This window comes from Rhododendron vialii, chromosome 3a, assembly GCF_030253575.1.
Source record: "Rhododendron vialii isolate Sample 1 chromosome 3a, ASM3025357v1".
Lineage (NCBI taxonomy): Eukaryota > Viridiplantae > Streptophyta > Magnoliopsida > Ericales > Ericaceae > Rhododendron > Rhododendron vialii.
The window spans coordinates 22,327,453-22,340,770 of NC_080559.1; the positions used below are offsets into that span (position 1 = coordinate 22,327,453).

The 13,318-nt window shown below is 37.2% G+C and overlaps 2 protein-coding genes across 2 annotated transcripts; both read right to left on the reverse strand.

The window, feature by feature from the left end:
- Positions 1 to 3,637: 3,637 nt before the first annotated feature.
- On the reverse strand, positions 3,638 to 5,871 carry LOC131321221 (uncharacterized). Its single transcript, XM_058352223.1, has 3 exons — positions 5,703 to 5,871; positions 5,100 to 5,140; positions 3,638 to 4,117 (listed from the first exon to the last, which is right to left on the reverse strand). The coding sequence occupies exons 1-3, from the start codon at positions 5,869 to 5,871 to the stop codon at positions 3,638 to 3,640; spliced, it is 690 nt and encodes a 229-aa protein (XP_058208206.1).
- A 3,318-nt stretch (positions 5,872 to 9,189) lies between these two features.
- Positions 9,190 to 13,278, reverse strand: LOC131320469 (serine/threonine-protein phosphatase PP1 isozyme 3-like). The gene is made up of 4 exons (XM_058351188.1): positions 12,692 to 13,278; positions 11,058 to 11,617; positions 10,760 to 10,980; positions 9,190 to 9,538 (listed from the first exon to the last, which is right to left on the reverse strand). Exons 1-3 carry the CDS (start codon positions 12,867 to 12,869, stop codon positions 10,792 to 10,794), a joined length of 927 nt encoding a protein of 308 aa, XP_058207171.1. The 5' UTR covers positions 12,870 to 13,278; the 3' UTR covers positions 9,190 to 9,538; positions 10,760 to 10,791.
- Between the last annotated feature and the right edge of the window lie 40 nt (positions 13,279 to 13,318).

The following is a 13,318-nucleotide window of genomic DNA, read 5'->3' on the forward strand; positions in this document are numbered from 1 at the left end:
TTTTTTGTGGAGCCTATTTTGGATTTCACACAAATAATCTCAACCGTTCATTAAATGTAAAATATTTTTTTAAGGGTACCCGCGAAAAATCAGTTCAATCTGATACTTATAAATGTTCGATCCAATCATCTAACTTTTCATTTTGATTTTCGAATAATGGAACGGTTAGATGATTGGATTGAGCATTTATAAATATCGGATTGAGTTAATTATTGGCGAGAGCCGAAAAAATGTTTTACATTTGATGAACAACTCAAATTATTCGTGTTGGACCCAATGAGAGCCCCACAAAAAATCTGTGTAGAATATGTACCTTATTTATCCTTGTGCTTAGACTTTTTGATTTTTTTAAGTTGAAAAGCTGGTTGATAATAATATCGAGTGCTGAAATAAATAATTATTTTGATATAAAGATAATTTAATTTAATTTAAATTATTTGTGATTGTTCACTTTTAATTTTACTAGTGCATGTTATGTGTTTGTAGTCGTGATGATGGAAAAGTAGCGGTGAAGAGATGGTGGCAGTTGGTAGTGCAGCAGTGATGATTGTAGTGAAGGCGGTGTGGTGGTGGTTGTAACGGAGGTGGTGTGGTGGAAGGATGACGAAGGTGGTGGAGAGATGATGGTGGTGGAAAGTGGTGCAAGTGATGACAGCGGTTTGAAGTCGCAGTGATGAAAAAGTATGTGATGTGTAACGATTCTGATTTTCGGTAAATAAAAATTTCGTTAAATATTTGAATTTCATTTTTATTTACATGGATTGCTTTTAAAATTACTTTTAATTGCTAATAATCCGTCATAATTAGATTTGAGACGTTTAAAATTAAAACTCCTAACCTCGGACAATCTAGTCCTTTTCCAAGGCAAGTATATTTTCCAAGTGAATAAAATCAAGTCTCTGAAAATATATTTCTTGGCTAGAAATCCTACTTGACAAGTAGAATTAGCTCTCAACCATTTAGTTAGTTAAATCTAAGTACCAATTGACTTAGTTACATCCCCCTAGCATTTTAGAACCATTGGACAATAGAAGGAATCATGATAGTTAGTGTAATCATTACCATTATGCCTAAGATTCCCTTTAGGAAACTATTAACCATTGGTCCATAGAATTACCTTTGGAAGCTTAACCCTTAATCATGACCTACCTTAGACCTATTAGGACTTCTTGGACCTAAGTGTACCTAGTATATATATGTATATATATATATATATATATATATATATATATATATATATATATGACTGTTAGGGGAAGTGTTATCCATTGGACAATAACTAGTCATCAGGCCTTGACTACAATCATTACTCCTTCCTAGCCTCATAAGTTTACTTGGACCTAATCACCCTTAGTTTTCTCACTCTTATATACAAATACGTACACACATATATATAGCATGGTACGAGAGAGAGAGAGAGAGAGAGAGAGAGAGAGAGAGAGAGTCGAGAGGAGAGAGAGAGTGAGATAGAGAGAGTAAGGTGTGTGCTTGTGTGTTGTAAACCCTAAATTACCCCTTTTGCCTTAAGCCTATTTATGACTTGACAACCCATTTCTAGTCAATTTCAAGCATAGGATCCTAGCCTTAGTCATCCTAGATTTGCTTCCAAACTAGCCCTTGATTACCCTAGGATTTGACTACAACATAGACCTATGAATGACTAAACATGGAAGGCTATGCCTTAGCCTAATCAAACTCTACCCTAGACTTGTAAGACCTAGGCTATAATCACCTAGATTCACCTAAAAAGCCTAAGATCCTATTTAGTTTATAGCTTTATGCCTAAAGACTTGGATTGACCCATGAGAGAATAGACTTATCGTGCTTTCAAGCATGATTTGACAACATAATGAGAGGTAGAGAGAGATGGCCGGCCATGAGGGAGGGAGGGAGAGCCCAAACTTTTGCTATAAATAGCACCACATCCTTGCCATTCAACTCACACCTTCATCATTCAACTTCTCTCTCTAGAAATTCTTGTGTTCTTGCATTGTTCTTCTTTTGTTCTTGAGTTCTTCAAGAAACTCATCCAAGACCGCCACTAGACCGCCACTCAACCACTCTTCGATCCATAAAAGTTTAGTAGTGTAGTCAAGATTTAGTTTCGAGAGAAACATTTTTCTTTCAAAGCTACCGCAAGCTTTTCGTAGGAAGTTACTCCATTCGATAGCCAACTTTCTTTACGTAGTCGTCACAACCGCCAAGAAGAACGGTAGGTTTTCCATACCTACTTTCCCTAAGTATACGTAGTTTATTCTTGCACTCTAAGAATAATTAGACTACATGATTTATCATTTGTATGTTGAAATGCATGAGAACTTGAAAAGTATTTTACAAAAGATTTGAAAAGGAAAGGGAGTATGTTGAATATTCCGACTTTATTTTCCGGAAAAACATATGTTGTTTTGAACTTCCCTAGAAGAAAGAAAGAACGGACTTTAGAAACACAAACGTGATAGAAAGTATTCGCATTTTGATCTTAAGGATGGTTATGAGAATGTATATGTGATTTCTAGGATTACTTGTTTGATGTGTGATAAAGCATAAGTGGTATCCACTACAAAGGTGTTCGTCCATGTGACACTATGCTTTATATTGTGTGCTAAATGTTTAAGCATGACTACGTGATAATATGAGCATCATAAATAATATAGAGTTGAATGATCTTACTAGTTTAATTTTAATGAATGATTTATGTGTACTTACGTGAAAAGTCCTGTCGCGGGGTCTATGCATGCAAACGAAACATAGAAATTGAGAAAGTAAAAAACATGACACCTAGGGTGTAGTTAATGAAAAGACGTGTTTTGAAACCGCAATGTAGCTGGACGTGGTAGCTCATTGTGTGGTGTGTGTTGCCAATGGGACCGGATGTGGTAGTCTCATTGGAGATGTGTCTTGGTTATCCGTGGAGAGGAGCCAAGAAAAATCGCAATGTGACCTGACGTGGTAGCCCATTGTGTGGATTATGAAAACCGCAATATGGCCGGACGTGGTAGCCCATTATGTGTATGGATTTGAAAATCGCAATGTGGCCGGACTTGGTAGCCCATTGTGTGTGTGTTGCCAATGGAGCCGGAAGTGGTAGTTTCATTGGTAACATGTTTAAAAAGTGCTTTTGGAAATGTTGATTTTGTAAAAGAAGACGAGACAGAGTCTACGATGAGTCGTGTAGGAGAAACATAGATAACCGATACCAACGTTAGGATAGGGAATGTGGATGTGTTATTGTAAATTGCTTATTGAATATGCATGTACTATTTGAAAAATCATGAGTTTGTATACTATTTGTATGACTCGTTGTTTGTAAGTTATGAGTTAGTGGGTATATGATTATTCTGCTGAGCTCTCGTAGCTCATGACGTTACCTTTGGTGACCTTGATATATTATACTGGTGGCAACGATATAATGTGTCAGATTTTGTAGATGAACGGGGTGAGCTGTACACCTTGGAGGCTTTTGGAGCCGAAGAGCTGGCTAGGATGGAAGAGCTGGCGGAACTGTAGTTAGGAACCCTAGTTTCCCTCTCTTTGTGTAATAAATGTACTCTTATAGGAGTTATACTGTTATAATAAGCCAGACTCTATTTAGTTTTTCAATAAAATTGTCTATTTAATATTTCCAAAATTTAGGGCGTTACATGATGAATATAGAGGTGAAACATGATGGAAAGATAGGGAGATAGTGATGGTTGGAATGGTGGTAGTGGTGGTGGTGAGATGACGGTGGTGGTAGAAATTTTAGCAATCGTGGAGTTGTAATGGTGGAGGTGATCATGGAGTGGTGGTGGTAGTGGTGATCATGGTGACGGCTTTGGGATGGTGGTGGTGGTGGTGCGTTGGTGGAGTGGTGTGGCAATAATGGAGTAATGATGGTGGTGGTAACGATGATGACGGTGGCATGGTGGTGGTGGTGGTGGTGTGAAGGTGACGTGTTGATGATGGTGGTGACGATGGAGTGGTAACGGCAATGACATTGGTTGCGATAGTGGTAGTGGTGATGGTGGTGCGGCGGTGGAGTGGGTGATGATAGTGGCGATGATGGAATAGTTGTGGTGGTGATTGTGGTGGTCTCAGAGGGTGATGGTGGTGACCGTGGCTGCGGGCCCACAAAGGGCTGTGGTGGTAAAAGAATGAGTGATATACAAGTGCAAAAAAATTCAGTTAAAATTAAGTACTAGACTACTTAATTCTTGGAACTATTTAAGCCTACATTTTAAGTAAATATGTTAAGTATGACGAAGTATGGTTATCAAATAAACTTTTTAATTAATACATTCAAATTTTAATCCTGGAATTGGCTTATCAAACAATTCGTGTCTATATATACCTTAAGGACTTTCCATAAATTGTTTTCGCCTTTTAGTTCATGTATGTGTGAAAAATGACCTGTCTCGAAATTCAAATTTTGTGGGTTTAACCCATTTAGATAATAGATGGAAAATTCTACATAAGATTTTAATTCTACATGTGGCACCAACTTACTATACAAGCTCATCCATGTGCATGTAGTGCATCGGGCATTGATATGGTAGTACATTATTATGTTTACATTCCATACAAGTATGACTTATTTATAAACTATTTAGTGTATGTAGCATTTTTGTTGTATTCATTTCTTTTTCTTTTTCTTTTCTGTTGAAGCTTTAGGATTTGTTTGGAAACTATGGAATAGAAAGGAAAGGAAAACAAAAGAAAAAAAAAATTCCCTCATCTTGTTTGGTTTAGAAAAAAAATGAGAGAAAAATAAGAAAATCAAATTTTGAGCATGGTACATTTTTTCCGGCTTATTTACTTTGTTGGTCCCTAAGGTGTCAACTTTGTCTCGTTTTCGTCCCAAGCATAAACATGAAGACATTAACGTATCAATTTTGTACTCATTAAGTCCCCAATCTAACGCCGTGGGCCCCATCTGTCAAAATGAGGGCCTCGTCATTTTGCCCACCACCAAATTGAAGAAAAAAACAAAGGGAATTAAATGTAAATAGGCGGTGTTATTGGTCGCAAAATTAGTCGAGAAGTGCATAAATTGAAACGAATGCTTTAAACTATAAAAACCGCACATGCTTGAGACTAAAACAAAATGAAATGTTTATCACCTCAATATTGTAGATTGATATATATGTAATGCATTCAATGTCTGCATAAGTAAATAGACCCAAATTACGGAGTAAAAGTAAAAAACTCGTATAGCTGTCATTGATAGTTCATGAAAAGACAATATCCATACTTGTAGCTATCACTGAGTTCGTTATATCTATGCATGTTTTCAAGGGGACTCATGCGTGCCAAACCCAATCTCTAGACTTGAGCAGGAATTTATCTCTCGGGTCCATATATAACTACAAGAGCAAAATCTAAACGCCTAAATTACAATTTAGCTGTTCAAATTGAACTATAAAAAATTGGTCTAAGGTCCACTATAGAGAACTTGTTACCCAATTAGTCTACCTCTAATGTTTGTAACCCCTCTAGTCCACTAATATAGTTTAGTAAGGTCTTAAATCCACTTTTTTAAAAAAAAAAAATTTAAAACCACGACAAAAATGCCCTTCTATATAAGCTATCATATAGAGAGAAATCCTAGACCAAAAACAAAACTGGAGCACAGCCTCCTCTCTCTTGTTGCCGCCGGAGGAAAACGTACGATATCGAGGCGAAGATCTCTCCCCATAGACATCAGTCTGACGGACAGACAAGACCTTCACCTTCAACTGCAAGAGCGAGTGTCGATACGCCGCCGTTCCATGTCGCCGAAGAAACCTCGCGCGAGAACCTCCAACCGCTTGTACCTTCTTCCTCCTCCGCCGCTGGCGAATGGGATCGTCCTGAAATTTCATCTCCGACGCTGGCATCTGACACGGTGCGCATCCCCTCAACCAAGTATGTTGTGGTGATATGTGCGAATTTTGTGTCTACTGTAATTAGAATCCAGTAAATAATATTTTAGTTTGGGTTTAATATTTTAGTTTGGGTTATATGTCTTGAATGCTTTGAATAAGAACGGGAGGTTTTGGTGGCACATGGAAATGGTTTATGTACGCGGCTGGATCAGATTGTTTGGAGGTCTTGGAGATTGGAGTTTAAGTTTTGTAGTTGATTGGGGAGTTGATTTGTTTTAGTTTTAAGGTTAGTTAATTACTTTTGTAGTTGATTGGAGGTTTTTGAATAAATACATAAGGTTATATGTGTGTTTTTCCTAGGGTTAGAGATCTGAAGTTTTTTAAATAAATATATAAGGTTATATTTGTGTCTTTCATCAATCACTTATTGATTTCGTCAGCGCAACGGCCTCTCCGACTTGCTTCTGATATATTTGGAGTTTTTTTGAATAAATATATAAGGTTATATGTTTGTTTTTTCTAGGGCTAGACATATAAGGTTGGAATCTGTTGTGTTTTTTTGAAAAAATATATAAGGTTATAACAAGAAAAACAAAAAGAAATATTGCATGTTAGAAAATTTTTGCCACATATAATGTTGTATGTTAGGAAATTTTTATCACTCATATAACGTTAAAAAATCAATATAAGAAAAATAGGAAAAAACAAAAGGAGAAATTTGTCACATATATAACGTTAAATGTTAAGTGTAGCTGGTTCAATAAAAAAAATAGAGAAAAATAAAAAAATATGGTTTTTGTTACACATATAACGTTATATGTGGCGGCAGTGGCGACGGTGGTGGCGGCGGTGGCAGCGGCAGTGGTGGCGGCGGTGATGGCTTGATTGCAACAAAAACGGAAAAAAATGGAAAAAATATATTTTCGTGTTAGCCAAACAAGACCCTTGTTTCTTAGGTGGGGTATTTTTGTAATTAAAATTATTAGTGAACTTAGTGGATTATGAAACTTAGAAGTGGACTAAATGGGTTTGAAAAGTTCTATAGTGAACTAATGAAAAACTATCTGCAGGTAGTACAAGCCATGCATCACGAATTGAAGCCTGCTTCCCTCTCCTTCACCAAAGTACTCTCCATCAGGTTTGGCTTGGCTGGCTGGCTAGGGCACCTTGGCACAAAATGGCATCCATATACAGACCATGTTTATTAGAAACTTAAAAGGAAAAATAAGTACATGCAGGAAATCCATATACGGAGTACTAAAGACTTCATGCCTCACATAAATGACTTCCATGCACAAATTCAAAATACTCAAATTAAAAAAAAGGGTAAAATGTATTGTTAAGCACCCTGAGAGTCTGCTACAGCCTACAGGAATGCCATGTAATGGCTTGAGCATCATAGGAGAGGGAAGGGCATGCTGCAGTCTGTATACAAGCTGACCCTTGCTGCTTGTATTTACCACATTTGGCGTGAAAGGAATGCTAGAATATTTTCCTAACAGAAAAAATGGGCACTGTGGATGAAGTGATTCAGAGAATTGTTTCTGATGTGAGGTAGTCTTGTATTAGCTCTTGGATCGAGGAGGATTCCGCGATCAAACATCAACTCCCAAATCTGCCTTGTTTGGAATATTTCGGCTAAGATCTTTGAAGGCTGAGTGTTTTTTTCTTTTTCTTTTTCCCCTCGTATTTTAATTTGTTTCTCCTCCTGTTTTGAGGTTGTTTCATAGCCTAGTGTTTTTCTTTCTCTTATGAGTTGTCAGATCATACACAATGCCCTAACTAAAACAATAAGTCTATAACCACAAACACTTGCACACAAAATTCTCTCACATTAATGTGGGACCCACTTTAATGTGATAAAATTTATTTGTAAATGTTTGTGGTTGTAGCAAAATTGCTAACAAAATTTGGATAACCAAATATTATCACATCACCTTTTGGTTATCTATTTAAGGGATTGATAAGGTTAGCAGTGTAGAGATCTACAATGACATAATCAAAATTGGATAAAAACTTGTTATATCACCTTTTCAAACTACAAAAAACTTAAACAATGAACATATAAAACAATTTTCTTAAAATTAGTTTTCAAAATAATAAAAACTGTTTATTAGAAATAAAAAATAGTTTTTCAAAAAAAAAAATTGAATTTGTATTCATATTTGAAGAAAAATAGTTTTTTTTTTTTAAAAAAAAATAGTTTTTGAAAGAAACGGTTTTAAAAACAAAAATATTTTTTGAAAAAATTATTTGCAAAACATTATTGGGAGAGAGAGAGGGGGAGAGGATTTAGTGTAATGATGGGTATACTTGATTGAGAAGATGCGAAGTTCACTAAATTTGGTTATTAGCAAAATGTCGCTATTTTTAGTTATCCATTGGCCAAAAGTTAGTTACTTGTCAAGAGATTGCTAAATTTGGTTATTTTAAAGTGAGCATTTTTTTGAGCAAACATTGATTACCTTATGTGAGAGCCCATAAATGGGGCACAATCCCACATCGGGGAAAAGATGAAAAGATATGTGGTTTATAAGTCGTGACTCACCAATTACTGTATAACTTGAGTTTAACCTTTTGAGCCATATAGTTAGGCGAATGGTTAGCTGATCAACTGGCACGGATTGTTACACCTTTGATTTTAATTATACCATTGTGGATGCTCTTAAGGTGGGAGCTTGTTCCTAACTCGCTTTCCCTTTCTATGATTGTATTGTATTCTGAATGATTTCGGTTAGGAGTGAAATTTCCGAAGACCGATTCGGTTTGGTCTAAATATTTCCAAGACCGATCACGACCAGAGTTGATTTTGGTTAGGTGGGAGCTTGTTCCTAACTCGCTTTCCCTTTCTATGATTGTATTCTGGATGATTTCGGTTAGGAGTGAAATTTCCGAAGACCGATTCGGTTTGGTTTAAATATTTCCAAGACCGATCACGACCAGAGTTGATTTTGGTTCGGTTCGATCTGGTCGGAGATTCCGGTCCGCTCGAAATATTAAAATTTCTATTTAATTTAAAGTGTATAAATGTAAAATATACAAATATATATAAAATATATAGTCGGTCGGTTAGGTTTGGTCCGGAAAAAAAACCAGCCTCACCCCAACCAACAACCAAACCGATCGGTCAGTTTTTTCGATCCTTTGATTTTTGTAACAAGCCTAGATTGTATGCCTAGTTTTTGTGGGTGGCTCCACTGTTTGGTTAATTGAGTTTTTTTTTTTTTTTTTTGAAAATGAAAATCTTAAATTACCAAAAAAAACCAAAGGGCAAATGCATCTATTCAGACAGTCGATGGAAAACTTTGAAAGATCCACTTGAGGCACACACACGGCACAACAAAGCTTATGCTAGGAAGTGAAATTGAGCCATTTTTGGCGCCCATGATCAAAACCAAAGCTGGTCTGTTGGAATGCAGGATATTTACATGATCTGCTATTGTTCCTCAAGAAAAGGGCGAGGTAGAACAGATCTGCGCAGATAACCCAGAAAAGATAAAAAGAGATGGATCAAGGGGGACAATTCTTTACTACTCTTGTTACATGACCGGCCAGATTGAGATCACCCCCCATCCGCCTTTGAATCTCCTCTCCAGATAAGTTGAGTCAACAGGCAGCAATTAGCATGAAGGCTCTGCGATTGTCTCGCTGCATATGGAGGAACTTCTGAAGCAACTTCCGTATAGCTACCCTCCCTGCAATAACATGGTTATAGACCAAAAAATGGGATTGCCAATGTAACGGAACAAGCAACGTAACAGCAGTGGTGGATAATTGTGTTTCAATTAGATTCACTCAAGAAATTAGACATTAACTACTCTTTTTTTAATGAATTGTAAAGAATGGTCCCAATGATTAACACGACGGTTGGCTACTCCAGCCGGAAAAGCAGTGATGTTAAGCCCTAATCCCACATAACTATATCATATGGTATAATCTTATAAACACAATTCAGCTGGAAACATGGACCAGTTAAGAAAGTGAACCCAAAGAGAGCTCAAGCTCAGATTTGTTCAACATACTCAAATCCTACAACTACTTGTCGACCCTACCATGTAGAAGAAAGATGACAACCATTCTCCGCATCAACACCCTACAAGGAAGAAAAACAGAAGTTGCTTGCCATGTACTTTTCAAGGCCATGTTTCTCAAAAACAAGGAATGAAAAAATCTACTAAAGTAGGATTCGTTTCAATTCAGAAGGATCCATGCTGGTGGTACTCGCTGGAAAACCAAAAGTCCATGTAGCGTAAAGCCATAAACACTTTTCAACTCCTAATCTTCATCTCTCTTTAAAAGCAACCAAAAGAATTGTCGTATTCGAGGGTTTAGTTTGATTTGCCTCTTGTTTTAAATGACAACTAAATAAGAGATGGCTTTTTTTGCCATTCAACTTCCACTTTCCTTTTATGGTCTCACCGTTTCTGAGAAAGAGAGGTGTAAGACAATAAAAAACACATTTTCCTACCTTCACTATATATACTGTAATAGTAATACTCACTCCGGCCCTTTTAGGAGTTACAACTCTTTAGGGGGACATGCATTTAGAGCACTAATAACATAAATGAATTGATTATCTCATATTGCAACTTTATCCCTAATTTCAAGAGTATTCATATTCATATTCATATTCATATTCAAGGGGTAGTTCGGGAAATATACAAATTTAATAACTTGACTTTTCAAAGTAGAAATGTATTTTTGGGACATCCCAAATTGGACAAGACACTGAGATAAAGTTGTTGCAAATACACGAATCTAAGTAAAAACAAGATATGATTGTTTTAAAAAAGGAGCAACCCTTCCAACCCACAACCCAGCAGCAGCTCATAAATGGGGCAGGTGATAGGTACCCAATGAAAAATCGAAACAGACTGGAATACTAAGAAGAGGGTACTGAAGCGTAGTGAGTTGACCTTGGTAAACCAGGGAGTAGTAATTGCAAGAATCACATTTTTGTGGGCATCATCAACTTAGTTTTCTTCTCTGCTGGCTTAAGAACTTGGAATGAGCACATCAAATTTTCATCAACAATCATCATTGCCCCAGCATTGTCGAATTCACCGCAGTAGTTAGGGGCTGAGAATATGGTCACAAGCTGCCTCTCAGCAAAGAATTCATAACCATCTTCCACGACCTAAATAAGAAAAAATATAAAGTCAGCACCCAGAATAAGTCAGTTAAAAATCAAACAACAAACACCTTAGAGTCAACCTGATGGGCACGGCAAACAAGATCCAAATCATGTTTGGTTAAGAACTCCGACACCCGATCAGGGCCAAATGTGAATGAAACTCCTCTATCGTTCATTCCCCATCCCTTCACATCTCTGCTAGGATCCGACCATAGTAAGTCACATAGTAAACCAGTATCAGGAACAGCAATTGGCCGGGGTAAGGTTCTAATCTGATCCAAGTTTGTCAGATCAGGGGAAAGGCCACCATGCATGCACAATATTTTGTCATCAATTAGCGCGGCCACAGGAAGACAGTTGAAACAATCAGTAAAGGACTTCCATATTTTCACATTGAAACGGCGCTTGCATTCATCAAAAAATCCATAGATGCGATTAATAGAAGCACATTCATGGTTTCCCCTCAGAAGAAAGAAGTTCTCTGGATATCTAATTTTAAAGGCAAGCAAGAGGCAAATTGTTTCCAAACTCTGCTTGCCACGATCTACGTAGTCCCCTAAAAATAGATAATTGGCTTGAGGAGGAAAACCTCCATAATCAAAGAGCCTTAATAAATCACTGTATTGCCCATGAATGTCACCTGAAACAAAATGACAACCGTTACAAGGTCAGGTAAGCATAACGATTGCGTGGCACTGCCAGGAATGATTACAAGGCACCGCAGCTTTGCTTTGTCTGTATGTTACTAGTGCACGCCAATCACTTTTTACAACAACAAACAGCCCTTTGTTAAATTATACAAATTCAATATCTAGAATTTATAGAAATCCATTATTTAATTTTATACTCAGTTTCACATTGTGAATTGAATCGTCAAACAATTACATCAACAATGACCACAGCCATTGGTGAGGAAGAGCAAGCTGGGTCAATTTAACCCGCTGAATTTCCAGATATCTTCATTGCTGTTCACTTATGAAAAATAATTACAACTTTGGCCCCGCAGAAATTATAGAATTGCCCCATGTACCCTAAAAGAAGTTAAAAAAAATTGGCATATGCAATTTATCCCACACCTTTTCTCCTTCGTGCACCTGTTCGCGAATTACAAACTACAATTTATAACGTTGCCTCACGACCAACACAGGTTTTTCCGAAACTACAAAATCTGAGTAAGATTGCGTTTACCAGACTACTATACTAGGTAGCTTCAGTCTTTGCTTAGTGAAACCATAAAAGCTTACTCCTTCGTCAGCATATTTTGTAAACAAAATTCTACCTTGTCAACAAATTTTTAAGATTCTGTGATTTTCATTGATGAAAAAAACAAAACCCATCTTATTAAATGCTATAACACATCAGCTATGGCTTTAATTCAGATTTGATCACATTGAACTTAAATCCTATCTCCACCCATAACTGCAAAGCTACAACTATTACTGTGCTTCTCTCCTGAACCCAAATGCAGCTGCCTCTACAATCCTGCTCTCGTGCAAAACCCAAAAAATAAATCAACTCCTCGTGACTTCCCGGATCCCAGAAAGCTACGAGTTAACTCAAAAACTAAAGTCGACCCTTTTGCTCAAACTCCAAAACAAAACTCCTCAAAATCTCATAAATCAGAAACCCGAAACGAAAATCATTAAAAAAAACTTATGCTGAACTCAACACTAATCTTAAAGTAAAATGAACAAATTTTGGCATAGATTTGTACCGCAAATTTTGATGGGGGCTCGAAGTTCGAGGAGATTGGGCTGTTGCATGAAGATGTCGCGAGAAGCAACACACAGTTGCTTGATCTCCGACTCCGTGACCTGGACGAGCTTCCCAGGCTTCGTCGATCGGGTTTCGATCAGCCGTTCGATGATCTTGTCCAGCGCTGCCGCGTCCATTCGTCCCACCGCCGCTGGAAGTTTTCCACGCGCCGCCTGAGAGTGAACGAAACCCTACTTTGGTCTGGGAGATCTTCCTTTTTTCTATCACAGTTGTTCCGTTGTGAAATTTTTTTTGCAGGGAGGCGATGGAAAGAGGGAGAAAATGTGTTCAACTTTACTGGGAGGAGAGGAGATGGCTTCAACTCCCAAAAAAGTAACGTTGATTTTTCTCGAAATTAGACAATTTAAAAATGTTTTTATTACTCTAGCAAAGGAAATATAGATAAATAAACAAAAAATATAAATATTTATTTTTTCCAAAATAATTATACTTTCTGTTTGCGTCTCCTCTGTATCTGAAAGCTCAAATAAAAAGGTCAATGTTCCTTTCGGTTACCAAGACCTCTGACTCCCTACATAACCCATTATCACTTAGAGACATAACCCATTATCACTTAGAGCATTTT